The sequence below is a fragment of the Python bivittatus genome, unplaced genomic scaffold (assembly GCF_059951505.1).
Source record: "Python bivittatus isolate LINGU-HERP-01145 unplaced genomic scaffold, Pbiv_v1 ctg000080_np1212, whole genome shotgun sequence".
Classification (NCBI taxonomy): domain Eukaryota; kingdom Metazoa; phylum Chordata; class Lepidosauria; order Squamata; family Pythonidae; genus Python; species Python bivittatus.
Window position 1 is genome coordinate 46,668,864 of NW_028277035.1, and position 22,696 is coordinate 46,691,559.

Here is a 22,696-nt window from a genome sequence, read left to right on the forward strand (position 1 = left end):
CTGCTGATTGTCAACTCTTTTGAAAAACTTCATTTTCTTTGATGCCTGCACAGGAACTGAGTTACATTACATAGGTTTCAGGGATACTTTTAGGGGAGTGCACATCTCTCGAATTTTGAGAAGTGGTTGTGGGCCTTCTCCCAAAGGAGCTGCTATGGAAGTGCTAATTTACAAAAGTGTTGCTATGGAAGGCAAAGCCAGTCAGGAAATATCCATTTACTGTTTACTCCCCATTGCCCTCTAAGTTTCTCCAAATGTTCCTGTCACCCGATCTATCTTTGCTCTTTTTTTTTTCTTGGCAAATTGACACACTTCCTAACAAAGTACTGGGGAACAGGCACCCGCAATCTTTTTTTAAAAAGAAAGCTTATGGGGGCCATACCTAGTTTCCACAGGTAATCTTGGAGAAGAAAGACTGCTCAGATGATGAATACTTTACAGTAGTTTGCAGCATGACTATTTAATTTTATTCAGTTACTCTAAATAAAATTAAAGCCAAATGGGAGAAAGAGCCTGATGCATGCCTAGTGCGTGAGCTCAGATTACTTTCGTAGAAAAGTTGGGCCCTTCCTTGCATTTGAAGAAGCTATGCTTAAGAGTGACAGAAAGAGCCTTGTGATTGTGGATATTGGCTTCTTCTTCTATTTCCTCCTCCCCTCCCCCTTCCCCTCCTTCCCCTCCCCCTCTTCTTCTTCTTCTCCTCCTCCTCCTCCTCGCACTTTGATTGTTACCAGAACACTTATGGTAGCCAAAAACCCCTTTTCCCCCTTGCTTGTTTGCTGAAATTATTTGACGTTTAATGTATTTCTTCTTTAACCATCGAAGGACCATTTTCTGGAACCACATTTTATAAGTAAGATGTGTGTTGCTTAGAACAAGTGTTGGTATTCTCCCCCACCGCAACCTTTTGCATGAGCCCAAGGAGTTCATGAAAGACTGCTTGAAACTTGATACATGGAACTGATACAGAAGAGTGTTCATAATAATTGTGAGGTAAGGACGGGAGATGGGGGATAAACAATGGAACATGCAGAAAACAAAAGCTGTGATGAGAAGAAATACAAATAGTCCCTTAATTGAGTGGCATAACTCAGCCCCAGAACCCAAGAACAATCCCTGGTTGGAAAATGGGACTGGAGAAACTCCTGATTGAATCCTTGGAGAGCTTCTGCCAGTCAGTTTTGGCAGAGAAATAAATTCTATGATTTCAGGGGAAGGCAATTCCCTATGTTTCAGAGTTCCAAACACACCACTTTTTGTAAAAATGGCCCTGGCTGGGGGGTACCCATTTTCATTTGGGTCAGAAAACATATCCAGTCATTTCAATGTGGGTACATACTGTATGTGCACGATAAATCAGCACCATAATCCATGGCTGTGGGGCCCAGTTACAGACTTTATGGACATGAAGTGTTAATTTATTCCTAAGAATACTACATGCATAACTGATGTTATTTAATTCTAATTAAGTTATGAGTTATATGAGGTTTTCATGCTAGACTAGATCACTTGCTGAACCAGGCTTTCATTATGTCCTGTGAAAATTCCAGGATGAAATATTCCCTTCGGTTCTGTTTGTGCATACTTTCAGGCAGCTCAGGTATAATAACTGGAGGGTAAAGCATTTTTAAAGATGTTCTTTTTAATGTAAGCCTCACATAGATCAAGCTTCAGTTCTGAAGTAGTTTATAAATAAATGCCATTACAATCAAGAAATAAGGAAGTATCTTATTTCAGAAATTGTCAACAGGGGCAATTATGAAAGTTAGATTCACACAACACATAAACCTGAACCCAGGTTAACAAAACAGAGTTCCTATTTTTGTGTAACATGCTATGACCATACAAACTATGGTCTACTTCATACAGCATACTAAGGTAATGCTGAATTCCTATAACACAGTTAACTACAGACTTCCCAACCCATATTAGTATAGTTGGGGGGGGGGGGTTATATTATTTTTGTCAGGTCATGAAAAGTGTTCTCCTGGCTATAATAATAGGTTTGTGTTATCCCCAAAAACTGGCATTTGCAGTTGCACATTATGAAGAGCAATGGCCTTTTTGCCTTCAATTTTGAAAATGCTGTGTACAGATTGCAGGTTCTTCTATGGTGATTAACTCAAGCTGGGTTTATCTAATAAAAAGTCAAGTAATGTCAGCAGAATTTGGTAGCTACTCTAGTCAAACTCTCATTTTCCTGTTCAGTGTAAAATCTGCAATGTATAAAATCTGCAATGCAGGGTTTATTGTTACACCTTCCCCATTAGGCTATCCCATAATGACCTTCAGGTGAAAGAACAAACTACCTCTTGAAGTAAGGGTATTCTCTTGCTAAGTCACTCTCACCATTTGGTGGTATCTACTAATTTTAAGCAATCCACTGGTTTTTGTTCTGTCCTCTGGAGAATAAAGATAAGACTAGCTTAAAGGTTCTTAATTCAAATCATACTGCCACATTTGCCTGGTCATCTTTCAGCCTCTGCTAAATCATGTCTTCCTCTGGCATTATTTTTCTTCATTTGGTAGGTCATCTTCATTGTAAGAGGTTCAGAGCAAAACAAAAAACACCCCCAATAATGCCCCCCCCCAATAAACCATTTGCAGTGTGCTTTCAAAGTGGTGCCACATATGTCAAGAGAATAAAGTGCTATCAAGCTGCAAAGTGGAATGCTTTTACACAGCCAAGCACTCTTGACCTGAAACTAAATATTATAGATAAAATAACACTTGAGAGATGCTGTTCTTTTACATTGGACTTAGCAGTCATCTCATGACCTGGTTTTTAAGTTAACATCTCTGGCCTTTACCCAAATATGTGATTAGCATATTTCAGAATGCAGCCGATGGCAGTATACATTTTCCCAAGTTGCACGCTAACAGTCACTATGACACTAGTTCTCAAGACCCAAGGAAAGTTTACTAGCTTTTGCTAATGCTTCGACTTTGGGGATTTTTGAATTTTACTTAAGGTATAAATTTGTCCAAACTGACTGAATATCATTCTCTGAAACAGACTCTCCATGGCAGCGAGAGGGAGAAGCATAAAAATGTGTCAGAAATGCTGTTCACTTACATAATGATTGCTGTTCAGTAATATGCCAAGGCTAGTAGTCATAACGACCCTGTAGTGCCTATGTGTATCATGGAGTCTCTCAAGAGAATAGAAAGGAAAGGGCTCTTGGACGGATGTCCGGCAATTTGGAGTCTTTAGGATAGAATTCTAGACAAGGTAGACTACATCTTGTATGATCTAACGCAATTTAATGGAGGTAGGAATTAATCAGAGCATGAAGAGGATCCAGCAGTGACATTTTGGCCTCAATCTTCAGCAATTGCTTCCAACAAGGAAGTCCCACTGAACTGAGTTACCTCAGAGAAATGTGCCTTTCATTGTATGTATACTTTGGTTTTAGCTTTGCCTACATTCTTTTCCTAGTCTGGCTCCCAGATCTTGGATTTTCAATCACAGACACAAAGATCCATATACATGTAAAGGTTTCACATTTTCTTTATTGTTATTTTAAAAGATTTGTTTCATTTCCAAATATAGATCTAATTTCTACATATAATTTAAAACTGTTCTAGAAATAGGACTCTTTCAGACAAGTTCTCCCATTGCTTTGTGACTTGGAACACAGAGACAAAAAGGACAGGGATACAGAGAGAGTAGGACCGATGCCATGCCCTACTTCATCTTTTGGGGAAAGCAGACACATCCCACATTCTTTGGGCAAAGGAGCCCCAAAGAAAGATTTTTGTCCTTTTTCTCCAGAAGTACATTTCTGTGTTGTATATCCTATGATATGTAAGCTGTGTTCACACAACATGCTCAACCTGGCTATCGAATTAACTAGTTTTCAGGGTTTTGCACAATACGTTGCATCATAAATGAACCAACTGGCTTGGTTTGCACAACACTCAAGTCACAAAAAACAAAAGCCCAAGGTTAATGCTAACCAAGCTATGCTGGGTTGGTATCACCATTAAATCTTTAATTCATCTGCTTAAGCATGTTGTGCAATGCACTCAGACACTGAGATACTGATGTTTAATCTATGTTGAGCTAGGCAGCAGAACTTGCTTACTGTTTGCACACTGGAAGGGCAGATATAGGCTACCCCCTCTGAAACCTCTGTGGGTTTGGAAAAGAAAAGGAAGGAGAAAAAGCCCTTGAGACTCTGTGTGATTGCTTGCATTGGTTAATGTACTCCTTTATTTTATTTTTTCTCTTCCATTTCTACCCAATCTTTTTGCTGATAACATTGGACCTTATGGCCACAAACAGTGCAGACATCCCAAAGAACCAATCTTTGTCTGGTTGCAAACAAGCATTGGAACCTGATTTCTAGCTCCAGTCTAAGTTACAGAAAATAAATAAATATTAAAACACATAAAAGACAGTTAATGTTGCCTAACACTGAGAACGACCTGAAGAGGTTAAACAAATGGTCAGTTGGCAACAGGGACTAATAAGTAACTAGTAACCTTTGATGACTACCTAGCATGCCACAAGAATGGTTCTCTTACAAACTGAGCCATTAGGCTGCAACATTTCTTTTGCTCCTTCCTTGCAATTTTCAGACTTTCAAGATTCTGTACTTTGATCCTTCTAACAATCGTGATCTTTCCAGAAACCCAAGTGGTTGTTTTCTGAGTTTGCCTGCTTCCCAGGGCTTGACATTAATCTTGAAAGCTCACTCAAGCAATTCTCCATATCAACTTATACTTAGTGTTTAACATAATTACGGTGGATTTACTTGAGTCTCTATCTCATGCTTCTCCACCCCACCCTCTCTCCTGGCCTGAGGTGTCTCTTTTGTGATGGCCCTGTTTTCTCTCCCTTGTTCCTAAGGCCCGCTAGATATTCCGTCACATGACGCTTCTGCTGGACAGGAGTTACCTAAGGCAGTGCAGCTAAGTTGTTGCTCTTAACAGTTATTCTCTATCAATATCAGAAATCGGCTAGAAGATTCAAGCTGACTTCTACCATGTTTGAGCTTAATATGCAGACCATTCATAACGACTTGAGCCAAATGTTTGTAACTGCAGACACAGTCTTCTCTCTTCACTGCTCTTCCAACTGGACACCAAGCTTAGAAATAGCCCCTACTACCCTGAGTTTCACACCTGGCAGTAAGTTTTCTCTGTAGCTCAGATAGGTCTTCTGGTATCCAGACCTTCTTCAATGAGAATATAATATATGTACACTATACAGAGTTAGTGAGTGCAACAACAAATACATTAAAAAAGATCTACTCTTATATACAGTATTTATAAAAAGCAAGTTGACCAGCCACCACCCCAATACAAAAATACATGTTTCTTATTATGTGCATTATAGTTATTAACCCCTAGAAATAATTACTGATTGACTTAAAAATTAGTTTGAACAACAATCCGACCATGAAATTAATAGGATGCATTATATGAATGAATGAGGCTTTTTAAAATGACTTTTGGCAAGGCAGGGGGGTTGAGGATGACAGACATGGTGGGGAAAACTAAAAGTTAACTAAAAGTTGAGCTAAACTACGTCAGAACCCTACATATAGTGTGAATGAATATGGGGATTATTTTTTTGTTCTTCTTTTCAGACCACGTTCTTAGCCTGTCCACTTGGAAATGAGTTCCAGCTATTTAAAGGAAATTAATTTGTTTAGGATCACAGATGTGAGTAATCTGTTTGCCTTTTTGGTTACATGGAAATAATGCAGAAGGCGTTTAGTGTGTAGTGCAGGCCTTGTTGCACCAACTTCAAAGTGGAAACACTCCATTATACAAACGTCATTCAGGTCAATTGGGCTTGCTTGGGAATTTGGTAGCACAAGGGCAGGAGCAGGGAAGAACTGTTGTCCATGTCTTCACTTGGAATTAGACCAGGATTTCAGAATGAAAACAGCTTGTTCCTGATGCTAGTACCAACACTAATTTCTTCTAAAGGTTTGACTTGCTCAATTATGTCCCTCAAGTTCAGTTTGTAACGTATCCCATTTTGGAACATTTTAGTGTATGAGTCTGTCTTTGAGACGATTAAAAGAAAAGAAGAATAAAGCCACAGCAGCCTTTCGAGGTGCAAATTATTGGAAGCTGCAGGAGTCACAGGTTACGGCAGAGGGCAGTATAGCTTCAAGAAGTGCCTGTTAGGTACTGTGGCGCTAGAACTGACAAGCCACTTCAGTGTATCACTTTAACTGAGCGAATGCTACATTCCAACACAGTTGTGACACATTGTTATTCCCCACCCTGCAATCCCATTCCAGTCACCCCAGGGATGGCACAAAGATTATTGCTGAAAGTGCACAGAAAGTGAGAGATTCTGTTGCTATTCCCCGTGTAGGGCCTACATGAGGCACTGCTCTGCATGGGTGATAGCAGAAGAAAGCTGCAGAACTGTCAGGGCCAAAGAGCTCTAACAGAAGAAGCCCAGTGCTTTCCGTCTCAGGCATTCCTTCAGGCATCTTGCTCTGGCCTGAGATTTTGTTCCCCAAAACACAGCTATCCAGTTTACCTTAGCAACATATCTGGACATCCAACATGGAATGGAAAGCTACTGCCCTCTGCCCTGAGATACCTATTCAATCATTGTAGTACCTGGATAAACACAACTCTCCATGAATTTGTACTCTATAGGAGAGCACTTACATTTTGAAAATTCAGTATGCTGCAGGAATGCTGAGTTTCTTGCTCCAATATGGATCAATATTGGGGGGGGGGGGGGAAATGCTGCTACACTTTAAATTCTGAAATATTTTATATGGTGCAGTTGGATTTGTACAACACAAAAAGCATGTTTTTGTAATCCAGTGCAGAAAGTGCATCTTTAAAATCTCTTAACATTGCTTGATTTGATGTGCTAGCTATAGGGCAAGAGGGAAGAAATGTATTCCGTTTCACTTGCTTAGTATTGTTAACTATTAAGTATTTCAGTGCTTCCTATAAAACCAGAGGAGCTACTTTTGTCTGATGAATGTTGGAAGGTATGAAAAATGTTCTTCAGGATTATGAGAGAAAAGTAGGACAATTTTGCAAACATCATTATTAGCTTCTTGTTGCATAATAAGGATTATATATTAGGACTAAGTACTGAATATAATATACATTCAGACTAGAGATGACAGTTTGTACCTGGGAACCATCAGAGTACCCATAAAGCTTCAAAAGATTTTCACAAGTCACTGATGTAGCACAGCAAAACAACTAGCCTCATGATCTTCCTTCAAATCTTCTCAGTAAGAACCAATTGCATCTTTGCTCCCTTGTTACAAGGACTAAGCCCTAGATACTATGTAAAACAGGTATTAATTACAGGGAGGAAAAGTTGAATTGGTTTCTTCCAGCCTTGGAATGTTACATCAGCTTTGGCATCAATTAGGATGCTATGTTTTTTATTAAAGTTTTCCAGTTTGCACATCCTGAAATCAGCTCAACTTCATGAAATCCTGCATGCTATATGTCATCCATTGTTCAGATGACATATACTTTTCTATTGAAGGCCTCATGACTGCATGCTTTAAATGATAGATGAATCCTGAAAGCCAGCCTTCCCAAATATGATGCCATCTAAAAGTGTTGGGATTGCAACTCCCAGAATTCCCCAGCCAGGGTGGTGAAATGTACCAGGCTGGAGGAATCATCTATCCTCTATACTATTGTTAGTAGTCATTCACTCACCATAAATGATCAACTGTTCATTAGTTTGGAGGGAAAAGGTGTGACTCTTATCTCACTATTACATATAATAGCAAAGAAAGCCACTGTTCCTTTTATTCCATAACTGAACAAAAGCAGTCAACTTTTCAACTGACCACTGTAACTAAAGCTTTAACAGGGATTTCATCTGAAGCAGCTAGAGGAAATCTGCTGCTTTGAGAAAGTTTAATGCTAATTCTTTCAAGTCAAAGACTGGTTAAAGGCATGGTTGCAATCAGATGAAAATGTACTAGATGTGTTACAGATAAGCTCTGTTCTACTTGCTAAGAATAAGAGACAGAACTACCAATTCCATAGGGATACTTTCCACCTTAGATGCAATGCAACTATTTCTGATAATTCGCCATTAAGATTAAATCTGACATTTTTACTGACAACTTGGTTTTTTCCAGTGGTGTGCTGGTAAATGTATAACAACAGGTTCTTTCAAGCTGATACAGTATTAAGGGGAAGGAGCCTGTTCAAGGTGTATGCTACTTCTAGGAATATGGCTGCTGGGAAATACGCTGCCAAGCTCCTCCAATGCCTCCAGGCCTCAATGACATTGCTGGCTCCAGTACCATCACTGCACTGTGTGGCTAGCCATCCAACAGCTGATTGGTGCACCAGCCATTGTGGCTCAACTCTGCTTTCAACAAGCTTGCAAATTTTTTTTAAAAAATTAACAATCGGCTCTTATGAGCCAGGATGAGCTGGCTCCAACACACCACTGGTTCTTTCTCACTGTTCTTCACAACATTCATTTGAAGGATGATCAGTCCCTTTATGGTAAATACTACTGCAGCCATTCTTTTCTCTGTCTATATGGGACAGAAACCTTGTGACAGGGTAACTCTTCCCTGTACACACAGTAGAGGGGAACTGAAGCTACTGTCATACATTATAGGATGGAAATGGATGATCTCTAGATTTGGTGAAGGGCCCATTTACATAGCTTCAAGTGATGAATATTTTTTTTATGTGGGAGCCTGAGACACAAAAGTCTAATTAACATAGAATCTTAAAACTGATTATTGCTTCCCAGTGGAACGAAGGGACAGCAGTTAGGTTTTGAAGACATGAACAACAGGACCATCTCCTATCCAGACTGAAGCTCAGTTCCATATAAGGAGAGAGAGAGCTATATTGCCCAAATTCCAATGTCATCATCTGTTCTCTGCTTCATCTTCCTAAGGGTAATTCAGAACAGGTAAATAGATCCTTGGAAACCAGTGCAAGCCTTCAGCCCATCACAACTGGTACTTCAGAAGGCCAGAAATATCCCAATTTGTCCCCATCAACAGCTCTCCTATTCTAAGACCTATGGCTATCAAAAAAGTGGCAAGGAGTTCATTATAGAGGGCAGACAGCTGCCCACACTCTAGCCAAGGGAACTGAGCCAGTGTAAGGGAGAGGAAAAGGTTAGGGCTGCCAAGTGACATCTGAGGAGGATTAAGGATCTGTGGTTGGAGCTGGGATTGTAGCCAATAGGACTTTTTAAAAGGAAAGCACATTGTTTCTTTCCTAAATCTCTTCAAGCTCTGAAAAGCCTTCATCTTTCATTCTGTAGCCCCAAGGTAATATTCATCTAATATAAAGTTTGGCCCAAGTCAACCATTCAGTTGTGAACATGAGGTGAGAGCCCTACATCCAAGTTCTTTAGCACAGTGGCTCGATTTTCTTCTGGCCCTGCTGACTTTTGAGTCCCCTCAGTGTGGGCCAGCTGAACTGGACACCTAGGACTGGACATATACGATATATCATAGCAGCCTCTCCCCTCCCTATCCCTTGAAATGGGCTATTTCTCCAGTTTATATGCTCATTAGAGTTAGTCTGGCCCATCCCAGACTTTGAGAGAAAATCCAATGCCCAGAGAGCTAGAGATTGGCTTCTAGTCTAGTCCAGCCTGCAGCACCTCTGGCTCAGTGTGAGTGTGAAGATTTTGTAATGGAATAGCACCCCTTGGCTCAGAATGGAACCAGGGATGAAAGAATTATACAGTACTAACAGAGATCAGGGGCAGGAAATGGATCCAAGCCATTTGAGTTTCCCAAGGCTTTGTTGTGCATCATAGGGCTCCAGATCTTGCCTAGTGGCTGCCTCCACTCTTTATGCCACCTGATACCCAGTCGATGATAATGAAGCTGAGGCTCATGGTCATGAAGAGCACACCGAGGCATGCAAAGAGGGCTGCCTGCAAGGAGAAGAGACAGGAGGAGAAAACAGTGTCACTCACAGAAAGGAATGCCAAAATGTGGGAGCAGAAGTATATGAATGTGCAGCCTTCAGTATTTCTCTTCTCTCTCCCAATATCTGGAGCAAGAAGAGTGACCTAGTCACTGAAAGTCCAGATCTGGTTCTCATTTGTGCCAGTACTAGTGCAATAAAAAAGATCGGTTGGCAATTCACTCATAACAAAGTATGCTTCCCATAGCCGTATACAGTGGAACCTCGGGTTACGAATGCCTCTGTTAACAAACTTTTCAGGTTACGACCAGCTCCGGCCGCAAAAATTTACCAGGATTTGCGAACTCCGCCTCGGGATACGAGCAGGATATGCGGCCATTTTCCCTCCCGTGACACAGTCCGCGGCCATTTTTCCACCCCTGACACGTGGCCCGCGGCCATTTTTCTGCCCTTGAGACGGGGTCGTAGGGAGGGGGACTCTCCCTCCAAGCAATAGCCGCCTCCCTGTCCTCCCCGCCAGAATGGATTAACGGTAATTACATTGAACCTTATGGGAAAATTTCCTTCAGGTTGCGACCAATTCGGGGTGCGACCAGAGTCACGGAACGAATTAAGTTCATACCCCGAGGTTCCACTGTACTTTTATACTTCACATAAGCCACCCATCCTCTCCCAAAAGCATGAGTTATGCAACCTTTATTGCTAAGTAGTGCTGCAACTAGGAAGGAAATAATGAAGCATGCCCTCCTTGAATTTGTGGTTCCACTCCAGATCAGCTCTCCTCTTAACAGTTCCTTCTGAGTAAAAATAAAGCAGCCCCTCCATACGCTACAAATTATAATGATATTTATATTTATAATGATAATTAGAAATCATGTATTCAGTTTGAAGTTAACTATGAAATCCAAAAACCTTCCATAGACAATATGCAGGACATACTGGGCCCATTTTCCCTACCCCCAGGGCAAAAAATTACTGCCTAGGTTTCACTATCATGTGGATTCTCTAAAGCAGGAGGATCTTTTTCTCATACTGTAATTCATCCCTTGGGACTTTCCACAGATAAGTGAGTCCGTAGCCAAGCTGGACTCTTAGAGATTACATACCAGGATCTTGGGAAGGGATTTCATAGGTTCCTTGTCCTTGGGCATGATCCGAATGTAGAATATTGCTGGAAAGATGAATATCAGGCAGGGAGCTGAGGTGGCACCTGGGAGAGCCCAACAGAGAACAGGTTTAGGATCTTCAGAAAATGAAAATACTCTGCCATCCCTTTGCTTTTCTCCACTAATATATTTTGGGGAAAACAGGACAAGCTATGGCAACAGGGCCTCCAGTTTTGCCCCCCATCCCTAGCAGAGTCCAGACAAACTACTGATTTTCCTCTTAGGACGGTATTTGAGTTTAAAATCAGAGGGGAAAAAAAGCAACTGATGAGTGGCTAGAAGCAAAAACAACAAAAAAGGGCCCTTTGGAAGTACATGGCAAACAAGCATGTTTAGTAAGATGGCCTTGATCCTGGAAAAACAGAGCATTGAGGCCACTAGTTCAAGGAGTCCCACTGACGCTCTCATAGAAGGGTGGAATAATTATTGTCCCAATGCAACTTCCATAATTAGGAGCTTGTTTACTTACGGAAGAGCTTTGACTCTCCCTTGTGTGTTAGAAATGTTTTTGAGAAACATTTTTTCAAAATATACATGATTTTATCCATATCCATAAACAATATCCACAGTGGGTATTATGCCAGAATGCAGAATCGATTTTACATAAAGGTAGTAGTTTGACATCAGTCACTTCCTTAAATATTCTTTTTTCTGTTTCTTTTTTCTTTCTTTCTCTATTTTCTTTTTCTTTTTGCAATTTGTATTTCTTTTCTTTCTATTCTCTTTTTTCTTTCTGATATTAGTTTGTATTATCTTCTAGTATTGTTAAAATCCTTAATAAAAAGTTTTTTTTTTTTAAAAAAAAGATGCATGGAATGCAAAACTTACCAATCAAGCCAAAGATCCCCAAGATGGAGGGAGCAAAAATAACAAGCAAATTAATAGATTTCAGCAGCACAAAAGCAATTATAATGTGCCGAACCCAGCTGAAATCCTTGTCTGGAAAGAGCATCTGCTGGATTGCACGGCGCACCTGAAGAAAGGGAAACTAGTCAGATTCTCCTTTTAGAAACAGCGCCAAATTCTTCATTGCACATATTTTAGGTCTGTCTCGACTCGACTTCCACATCATCACAACTACTTGAGTTTATCCCTTTGCCCAACTGAATAGTCTTCTGACCTAATGGCTTAATTTTTGACTCCAGTTCCCATTTCTAATTTGGTGGACTATGACAGCCAGCTCTCAATCACACAACCAATCTCAGTGAGCTAATCCAGGTTTCTAATGTACAAGGAAGACAAATACATAATGTCAGCACTATGGTTGCTGCTGGGAATTTGCTCTGCATAGATCTTGTTCTCTGAGGCTACTTGAGTGAAGTGCAAACAAATTTGGTGCAAGTCACAGGAGGCTGCATTAGTCAAGAACTGCTAAATCTGCAAAATTGTTTCCTAGTTCTCCAGATCTGGAAGTGAATATGACACTGGTATGGTGTGCAATTTGACAGTTGTACCACTGCACTCATGAGATATGAATGGCCTGTTTCTCTCCCTTAATTGTCTACTAGTGCTTAGGTCTTGTCTACTGTTCTCCACTGCTTGCATCTATAGCAGCAGTGCTATAGTTTTGAACTAAACCACAATGACCTTACTGGTTTACAGCCTAGGCTGTCTTGATATTTATTCCTTTTTTCAATTATGCAAAATAGATATCAAGAATTCACACAAGATAGGAATTCGATTTTAGATCGAGATTCCAGTTTAAGAAACACACACTCTAAATTTACTCTCTTTCTGTCAGTTTGTTGACAGCAGAACTCACCGGGAAGAGAACAATGGGCACCGTTAGTGTCACAGCAGTCAACACAGCTACCCGCACACACAGGATCAGCACATCAAATGAGTCTACTCTGCTGTAGGTGTGCAGCAGTTCTGATTCTACCCGCCCTGTAGAAGGCAGCGAAGAATACCATAGCAGCATTGATCAGGCCAGATAGATAACAAGGACTTTTTTTGTATCCCCAAACTGTTCCTTAGAATTGAAGTCTGCATAGGTGTTTGTTGTTCTGGAGGCTGCAATCATATGGCTGGTAAAATGGGTAACTTCTTAAAATGCTAATTACAGTATTCCCAAATGAACATGCAAGTAATTATATTGCACAAAAGGGAAACTGGATGTACTATTGTATCTTTGTGCAGGATACAATGCAAGGATTCAGCATTCTTGTTTGGAGGTTCTCTAATGAAATGCATGAGACATGCCAGTCCAAAGCACAGCTGAGAACACAAGCATTGCAAAATGTGAAAGGATCTCTGCTGTGGGTGCTGTACAGTTCATTAGTGAGTTGGGCATCAAAAATACATGGAGCTGCCTGCAGTTGCATTCCAATGGTTAGTCCCTGAGGAATAAGGCTGTAGCGTTAAAAAGACAGCACTTTCTGCCCTCAGTATCTACCTTTTCTCCATTTAAGTATGAAGCACAGGTGCAGCCTTTCTGTTAGTTTGAAGGCTTCTCCAGTCTTTGTATAGTATGTTGGTAGCCATCTTCCAAAAGTTGCAAGGGGGGGAGGGTTAAGAGATCAAATGGATGCCTGAAATCTCTGCAAAGCTTAATATACACCCTCACAAAAAATCCCCCCCCCCGCAAAACCCCAAAATAGGGCCAAATTCTGGGAGTCACAAAAGGGATACTGATGGGCTGCGTGTGGTCCTCAGAGCACAGATGTACTCCTAGTGTAATGGAAAAGAACTTACCATAGAATGTGAGATAGCCAAATAGGGCAGCCAGGAAGTACATAATGTACATGACTGTGATGGAAATGTTGGAGATACACTGCATCTTCTTCTTGGATGGGCTAAAAGACATACAAAATCACAGTGAGAAGGATTTAGAACTTTAAAAAAGTTATTAACTTATGTTCATCATCCTGTGATTTTAGTTTATGAAAAGCAGTACATCATTATCATTTGAATTTCTTTCTTACCTTGCTATTACTTAAAAGTACAAATCCTTGATGAAACTCAACTACTTTTAATTTTTTTTTTTAACCCTGAACATTCATCCTGCAAAATCACATTAAATGACAGGCTGCAGCAGTTTAGATGGCATGAATTTCACCTGTCTGTCATAAGTGAGGAATGGGGGGCAACTTTTTGCTGAAAACCCTAAAAAGAGAAAGACCGAATGGCTTTTAAATTAAAATAAACCATGCTACCAAATTCTAGTGGAAAACTATAGCACTAATTCTCAGGAGGGCAATTCTAATAGATCACAAAATGCAAGTTCACCTTTTGATTACCAGGTATCATATGCATTCCTGAATCAGTATCTGTCCTCTTGCCTACTGAGAATCAGTGTGTTGGAATGGCAGAAAAGACACATTTGCTCAGCAGAACCAGCCACTTTGGCCTTTTGTGCTTAGAGCTGCCCAGAATGTTCCATAGGTGATGTGCAGAAAATGTGTGTGTGCATGAGAAAGAAAAAGAACTAATGTCTTAAAACAGCACCTTTATATTCATCCTATAGATTCAGCATCCTGTCCCCCATGCTGTTTCTTCACTTGCAACACTACTGCAGTGATGCCAGAGAGAGGTATTATTAACTTATATAAGTACTTACTTTTTCAACTCAGTGTAGATAGGAAGGACCTCAGGATGACATACAAAAGCAAATGCCATGATAGGAATAGTGTAGGCTGTCTGCAAAATTAAAAGAGAGAAGAGATGTTGGGGAAAACTTCTGTCCACAAGAGTGATGCTGTTGTAAGTGCTCAACTATACCCATGCAAAGAGACTGCACACACACACAAAATACTAACAAAGATTAGCAGCTCTTATTAATTGAAGAAGTGCAGACAAATCTTCTTGACAGAGTTGTGTTTCCCAGATTATTTGAGTCCCAGTCTAGGTGTGTTCTTGTGGCCATTCTTCCATTCACCTCATTGGACAGTGGTAATCACTAAAGGATGGTTATGCCACTTCAATCCTGAGCTTCTTTCAGGTCTTCCTTTAGGTCTTTACCTACTTTATCTTTCATCTGTTTCATTCCTCACTGTTACCTTGTCTTTTTGGCTATAAGGTTCTTATCCTCAACATTGTTTCCCTATCTTTGTAAGCTCCCTCCTTCCTCTCCCCTACCCCAAGCCCACTTTTTCACTCTTTCATAAATAATCATGTCTACATATATTCCTACTCTTTCTACATATCAATTCCTTCTCCTTCCACCACTGTCATTCCATAGTTTAGATCAGGGTTTCTTAACTTTGGCAGCCTTAAGCTGTGTGGACTTCAGTTCCCAGAATTCCCCAGCCAGAATGCTGGTTGGGGAATTCTGGGAGTTGAAGTTGACACAGCTTAAAGCTGCCAAGGTTGAGAAACGCTGGTTTAGATCAACATAAGCCCCCAGCTAGCATGTCCATCTGGAGAGCTTCGGACTGGAGAAGATTGGCTTATATTATTTTTATCATGCTGGCTCTAGAACAACCATTAACATTTAATAATAAAAGGTCAGCAATAACAGTAAACATTTGATGCAATTAACTGGTTCTGATAACCCTTCTTGAATCTGGACACTCTCCTGATATTTAGACCAAAACTTCCACAGCCAGCATTACCACTGCTGAAAATTCACACATATGGATGGCACCTAGATTGGAGAAGGATATATTATTAATCATTGCTGGCTTCATCATGAATCCACTCATCTGACCTGAGAGTTGAGCATGAACAAGTTTGAAGAGCAGACGTCTTCCTCTGTAGCCTGGATTGTAGTATGTTCATTTTGATAGCTGCTCGTGCTAACCAAGGTATAATTCAGGTTGCCTGTGGTGTTGATCCGCTCAGGAAGTGGACAAGGAATCTGGAACTTTTTGTAAATGACCTGAGGAGGGAATAAAACTCCATGAGTACAGGTCGCACCTGCTTGATGATACATAGTCATCAAGACAAGGATCTTTACTTACCTGTTTCACATAGTTTAACCATATTTTCATTGGATGACCTCAATATTAGGCAAGAAATCAGCTATGTTGGATAGCCTCACGTTATCTGAGGAAAGAATGGCTAATGTTTGTGTAAGAGCTGGTGATTGGTGACCTTAAATATCAATGTACTTCATGGCATGGGGTCAGGTTATTTGCAGGACTGCCTGTATCCAATGATTTCTGTTTGTCCCATGAGATCTAGCACAGCAGGCATGCTTTGGGTGCCTGCTATGAAATAGTGTCTTCTAGCGGGACCCAAGAGGTATGCCTTCTCCGTCACAGCATCTGCCCTGTGGAACATTCCCCCCAAGGTTTGGATGGCCCTGACCCTTTTGTTCTTCTGTAAAACCTTAAAAACTTGTTTCTTTCCGTGGGCATTAGCCCAGAACATGGGATGAGCCCATACAGAATGGAAGTTCTTGATTGACATATGTGTGGGTTGGTCTTGGTTAATTATGTTCTTATTGTTATTTATGTTATTCCATCACCCTATTTTTTTCTTTTTATCCAGTTCTGAATATTTATTACATTGTATTTTATTCTATTTTTAATTCTGTGTTTTCAAGTTTCTGCAAATTGTAAGTCACCTAGTATCTTTCAGTAAATTAGACTGCTATATAAAACAAACGAACAAGTGTCCAAAGCCTTTGCCAGAAACTCTACTCCAACTGACCATGATGGTTTTTTAAAAAGATTATTGTAAAAAAAAAAGAATAAGTGACAATAACAACTACTACTGTTATAATCCCCCTCTCCTTTCAAGCCCTTAGAATTGCCCACAACCCAGTACTTCATGTGGAAAGACGCTTACCTATCCAGCAAAGCAGGTAGTAGGGAGTTCTTTGATAATTAAAAGAAATAGAGGAGGAGGAGGAGGAGGAGGAGGAGGAGGAGGAGGAGGAGGAGGAGGAGGAGGAGGAGTATCTCACCAGTTTGCCTTCTGATAAACAAGCAGTTGAAGACTGGCCATGCCTACCATAGCCATTCTGTGAACAGGCAAGCCCATCTCCAAGATGGTCATTTTGTAAATACATCTAAAGAAGCTCTCAAAATATCAAATGCCCAAAAATGGTGCCCAAAGCAACCTATGGTAGGAAGATGACAGGAAACTAGGGAGCATCTGATTCAGGTTACATCATTCGTAGAATAAAAAAGTGAACGTGTTTCTGAGTGGCTGAATGGAGATGGAATAGAACTAGAAATGACCTTGTAGTAGGATAGGTTTCTCCAAAGTAATGCCCTTCTTATGCGTTGGGCCACCTCCCACAATTCTCTTTAGCTATTCTGGGGGTGACTGCAGTAGGGCACGTCAGCCAGTCAAAGAGGTCCCACACAAAAGTGCACATGCCAGAGACATAATATGCTAATGCTATAAACATGATCTCTTCAGATTTTATGGATCACAATTCTCATATTCCCTTGCCACTGTCCTTGCTGACTAGAGTTGGCAGAAGTTAAAAAATATCTGGAAGGTATCAATTTGCCTACTGCTGCTATAACTTTATTTGAGAAACCTGAGAACTACACTTTCCACTGGAATACCCACGTTCATGTTCACTCACGTATTTTTATATTAGAAAAGTTTAATAACTGAGTTCTAAACATTGTACATACAGTCTACTTTCCTAATTCATATTTCTCAAATCTATCTTGTGATTTCCAAACCCACTTTATGATTTGAATGATTTGACTTTAAACTAATACAAAGATGGCAATACAAATTTACATCCTAAGCATGTGAGCTCTGGTAAATAAATGTTCCTTGCACATTAGTGCAAAATTCTATTATTTATTTTTTTTAAAAAATTATACTGTGCTTTTTAAAATAAACTAAACTTAAAGCAGGTTCCAGAAAAAACAATAAAACACAATAAAACTACTCACATTACAATTTGAAAATCAGTTGCAAATTGCTAAATTCATTCATTATTATCAAAAACAGGGTAAAATAATGGAACTTAAAACCAGGGAGACAACATTAACCCATGCAAAACCCCAAGGAGTAGCTTGCCTGAATCATCAAGCAATATGGTAAATTAAATGTCTCCAGGTAGGAGGTATCACAGTGGAACTTCATACCCCATGCCAGCATGAAGCTTGTAAAACATGCTAAGCTTGGACAGCATGACATGTCAGCAATCTATACCCTAAAAGAGATTCACTTATATAGCTTCCTAAAGGTATTCTACCATAAAGCCATTGGGTTGCAACTTTTTAAAACAAGGAGTACAAGTAGCACAGATGCTCCAGTGATAATTGCGCTACTGCTATTTTTTGCAAGAGATCACAGCTATGAATATTTATAGGACTGAAGTGTTAGAAAAAGCCAAGCCTTAGAGATTGTCCTTATTATAATCCAGGGCAAAAGTTACAATTTGATTAGGTATGAATGTCTTCAGTACAGCAATTCATATAGGATCAACTGGCTGATTTAAACTAAGAACCACTCCTGACTTGAAAACTTCTGATAGTTTGAAAGAGAGTAAAAGATATCACCTTCCCCATAGTAGATACTTTGAGGTTGTGTTTGATTAGTATGCACGCTAACATCTCTATGAGGTCTCTGGCACTATTTCCTGTCTTCTCCTGTTATCCCTAACAATAGTACAAAGCTCCTTCTCCCAGAAATAGATCAGTGTTTCTGACAAGGGAGTGAGAATGCAGTGATGCATCTTTCAATGGCTGGAGGGAAATTGCTTGTGAGCTATTTATTGTGACAGTCAAGCTGCACTTGAGAAAGTGGTACCATCCAATTTTAGCAATGGCAGGAAATACAAAATCCTCCACCTTGGCCAGATGTCTCAAAAAGAAAAAGATTTAGGACCAGATTCAGAGCCTGGATACATCTGGTTTGAGGGAGGCAGAATCTAGCAGAAAGAATTACATGCAAGTAAAGATGCTTTCATAGTGAGTCAATGCCCTGAAGTATTGTTCCCATAGAAGCTAAGAGGAAATATCTCCCAAGAACACTCTTTTAAAATTTGATTCAATTTTTATTTGGACCTTCTCCAAGGTGCAATTGGCACCAAACATACTTTTCTTTCCTTGGCCGTCTGCCTACTTTATTTTTATAAGATCCTTGTAAAATAGGCTAGGCTGAGATATACTAGTATTTTGGTGAACAACAAATGAACAAAGCTCTTAAAAGGAAGATTTTTAAAACTAGGGAAAAAGGAAAGACCGCAAATAAACCCTTGAAAATGTCCAGGCATGAAAGATTTTTGGTTAGATTTTCAGGTAATTCAGAGTTACCAAATTTCCTGAGTCTGGTGCCTTTGTGATGTCTTAGCTACAAATCTTATTATCTCTGACCATAGGTTGGGACAGATTAAAAATTGTAGTTCAAAACATCTGCACCATTGTATTAGGACAGAAAAGACTTGCATTAAAGTTTCCATGGAGCCATAAAGCTTAGAATGACTTTTTCTATTTCTTAATCTAATCCTTCTCACTGGGTTGCTATGTGAATAAAGGAAACAGGAAAAAGTATTTGCCACTCTTAAAGGATGGGCAGAATAGAAATATATTTACAGGTAGTCCTCACTTAATGACCACTCATTCAGCAACCATTCAAACTTATGACAGTGCTGAATGAGTAGTACTTATCACCGGTCTCATAGTTGTGACCAACACAGTGTCCCCACATTCATGTGATTGTGATCCAGTGCTCGGCGGCTGGCTCACAATTTCACGTGATCACCATTTGTGACTTTCTCTGCCAGCTTCTGGCAAGCAAAGTCAATGGGGAAGCTGGCAAGAGGTCACAAATGGTGACCATGTGATGTTGCACTTAATGACGGCGCGGGATTCACTTAACAACAGCAAACAGAAGTGCCGGAACTGCTGTCGCTTAAGCAGCACAGTCGCATGACATTGTGCTTTATGACCTAGCACTTAGCAATGGAAATTCCAGTCCCAATTACCATTATTAAGTGAGAACTACCTGTAGTTACTAATTAAGACTTCCATCTTATGCTCATTTTCTTGCAAATAGGCCGTGTACAGTAGAACTTAATGGATCAAACTTCTGAATAGACATGAAGAGGATTGTATCATAAATAAATCTTACACAGAGTTAAAAAAGACTTTTTAACACATGCAATGAATCATCATTCAAAACTCACTGAAATAAGGAAGAAGACCATGCAGCTGAGAGAAAACCCACTGGCATAACCAAGATAACCTGGAACAAGAAAAAACAAAAAGTAGCAAGGGATTTGTAATGTCCCTCAAAAGTATTTCTTTCTTTTCTAGGCTTCTATGTTCTGCTAAATTTCTATCTTGACAAATATCTTCCTTCCTTCCTTCCTTCCTTCCTTCCTTCCTTCCTTCCTTCCTTCCTTCCTTCCTTCCTTCCTTCCTTCCTTCCTTCCTCCCTCCCTCCCCTCCCCTCCCCTCCCCTCCCCTCCCCTCCCCTCCTCCTTCCTTCCTTCCTTCCTTCCTTCCTTCCTTCCTTCCTTCCTTCCTTCCTTCCTTCCTTCTCTCTTGCCTCTCTCTCTCTCTTTCATTATTATTGTCTATAAAGAGGTCTAGTTATTAGAAAGTTTTGAAGCACATGTTCCTGAAAGCATTTTGCTCTCAAGGAATACAGTGCTTTGGGTTTTCCACTTTGCAGAGTCAGCTGAAGATTCTCCAGTTCTAAATTACACTTTGATCATCAGTCCTGCAGACACAATAGCCTGAAGAGGAACATTTCAGTGGATATGGTATTTGGGATGATTTGCATACTTTTTAGAAAGACTTGGCAAAACAAAAGCCCCTGTTCCCATATACTCAGCAATGTGGATGCCCCTTTGCCTGCTAATCCCATCTTTCTCTGCATAGTCACTGAGCAAGGGACACTCATCCTCATAAATGGGAGATAAGGAACTTAAGGAAAACTTACCAAGTTGTTTCATGAGGGCCAGGGGAAGGATAATGGTGATCGTGACCAGGATTACCAGGTAATTTCCATTTAGATACCAGTCCCTGGAATGACACAGCCAAAATTACATCATCTGTAGCCACCTGATCTTTGAGTACCGTGCTATGAGGTATCTCTACAAACTAAATGCAGCCAAAGCAAAGAAGCAGACAGGTAGAAAAATTAATTTGATTAAATAATTTTAATGCATTAAATACAGCTAAAATGACGATTCCTTATTGTCATGTTAAAACATTTAGCAATAATTTATGTAGGATCTTGGGGGGAGGCACATGTTCCCCTTGTGCTTTAGGCTCTTTTCTGGAATCATACAGTGGGATTAGATGTCTCTGTGACTAGTAGACTTTGGCTGCAAATACTCTGAGACAGTAATCTTCATGTATGGATCTAGTCAGTCAGACCACTGTTTTATCTAGAATAAAATTACCAATCAACTCTTAATTTAGGCTGAGTTTTGCCATCTCAGTTTGGAGAAACAAGACTGAACCTTGAACCTTTTGCACGCAATGTATGAGCTCAGCCACTGAATCATGGTACTTCCTATCTTTCTGAAAGGGCTGGTCTGTCTGTCTGACTGTCTGTCTGTCTGTCTGTCTGTCTGTCTGTCTGTCCTATCTATCTATCTATCTATCTATCTATCTATCTATCTATCTATCTATCTATCTATCTATCTATCTATCTCCCATTTGTCTCTAACCTGAGCCCTTGAAACTTTAATCCAAATCTAAGGAAACCTTACCAAGTTTCCTTCCAAAGGAAGATATAAGGCAAGGTATAGTCTAAAAGCACATGATGCAAAGCTCTGTTTAGTATTTCAGCACCTCACATATCTTTCCATGAGGCTAAAGACAAGAAAAGGAAATATTATAAGTCAGGAAACTAGAATTCTGCATGACTCATGTAATATTTAAAGATAGATATATCTGGATATGAACAGGCTAAATTTTCATAATCAAAGAACACTATTTTTGGAAGGCAATTTTATATTAATTATTTCATTTTATGGGAAAAGCTTAGGGGTTAAAAAGGATGGGTGTGTGGAAACTCATAAAGAAACAAGAAGAAGCATTTCAAGTAAGCAGAGACAAATATTTAAGAAGTAAGCCAGGGGACTGGTTATAATAATCTCAGAGTGTAAAGAAACCCTTACTTTGAATCAGGCCCTGCAAGAGTCCCCTGAAAGTGAGCCCCAGGTCTCTGGTCTTGAATGCCACAGTAAGATGCAGGTCAGAAGGCAGAACTGCAGCTCCTTCAGCCTTGTGCAATGCAAAGACCTCTCATAACAAGAAGCAGCCAAATAGCAACCAAAGCAGGCTTAAAAGGTGGCTGCTCTTGTCCCTAGTTTACTCTTAGCCTGTTCAGTTTGAGTTCCAGAAATTGATCATATAGACCTCAGGCGCTAAGTCAACACCTATTTTGCCCATCCTGTTTCCTCAGAAGCTACACTCTTGCTCTTGTTCCCTTCTAAAAGTCCTGTGCTAGTTTGATCTTTAGCCTGCCTTTTAGATTGGTCGTAGTTAAAGGTCAGTGGGTACATCTTTTCTCCAAGTACATGCTGACGCTTCTGCTGAGCTGGCGGTATCTAGCTTGGCAACTTATGACAGTCCAAATCCAGTCAACGATACACCTGTTACAGAGTGATATCCCCTAAGCACTTATGTTCTTAAACATATCCTCTTGATGTTTTCAAGCTCATTGGGCACACACACACTGTGCGTTACAATGACTGAGTGCACACATTGCACTACACCATAAATCACAGTCCAAACCCACAATAGATGGGTTCCAAATACACACTAAGCCAA

General features: G+C 40.1%; 1 protein-coding gene across 2 annotated transcripts in view; it reads right to left on the reverse strand.

Annotated features, from left to right (window-relative positions):
* Positions 1 to 3,487: 3,487 nt before the first annotated feature.
* The window catches only part of SLC38A3 (solute carrier family 38 member 3), a 67,312-nt gene continuing 48,103 nt past the window's right edge, over positions 3,488 to 22,696 (reverse strand). For both annotated transcript variants that reach the window (XM_007427681.3, XM_088134000.1), the window contains exons 8-16: positions 20,853 to 20,935; positions 20,092 to 20,150; positions 15,694 to 15,864; positions 14,605 to 14,684; positions 13,740 to 13,840; positions 12,808 to 12,932; positions 11,874 to 12,018; positions 10,986 to 11,089; positions 3,488 to 9,886 (exon numbers count right to left, since the gene is read on the reverse strand). In XM_007427681.3, the coding sequence (XP_007427743.2) occupies positions 9,782 to 9,886; positions 10,986 to 11,089; positions 11,874 to 12,018; positions 12,808 to 12,932; positions 13,740 to 13,840; positions 14,605 to 14,684; positions 15,694 to 15,864; positions 20,092 to 20,150; positions 20,853 to 20,935 (973 nt within the window). In that variant the 3' untranslated portion in view covers positions 3,488 to 9,781. The remainder of the gene's footprint in view (positions 9,887 to 10,985; positions 11,090 to 11,873; positions 12,019 to 12,807; positions 12,933 to 13,739; positions 13,841 to 14,604; positions 14,685 to 15,693; positions 15,865 to 20,091; positions 20,151 to 20,852; positions 20,936 to 22,696) is intronic.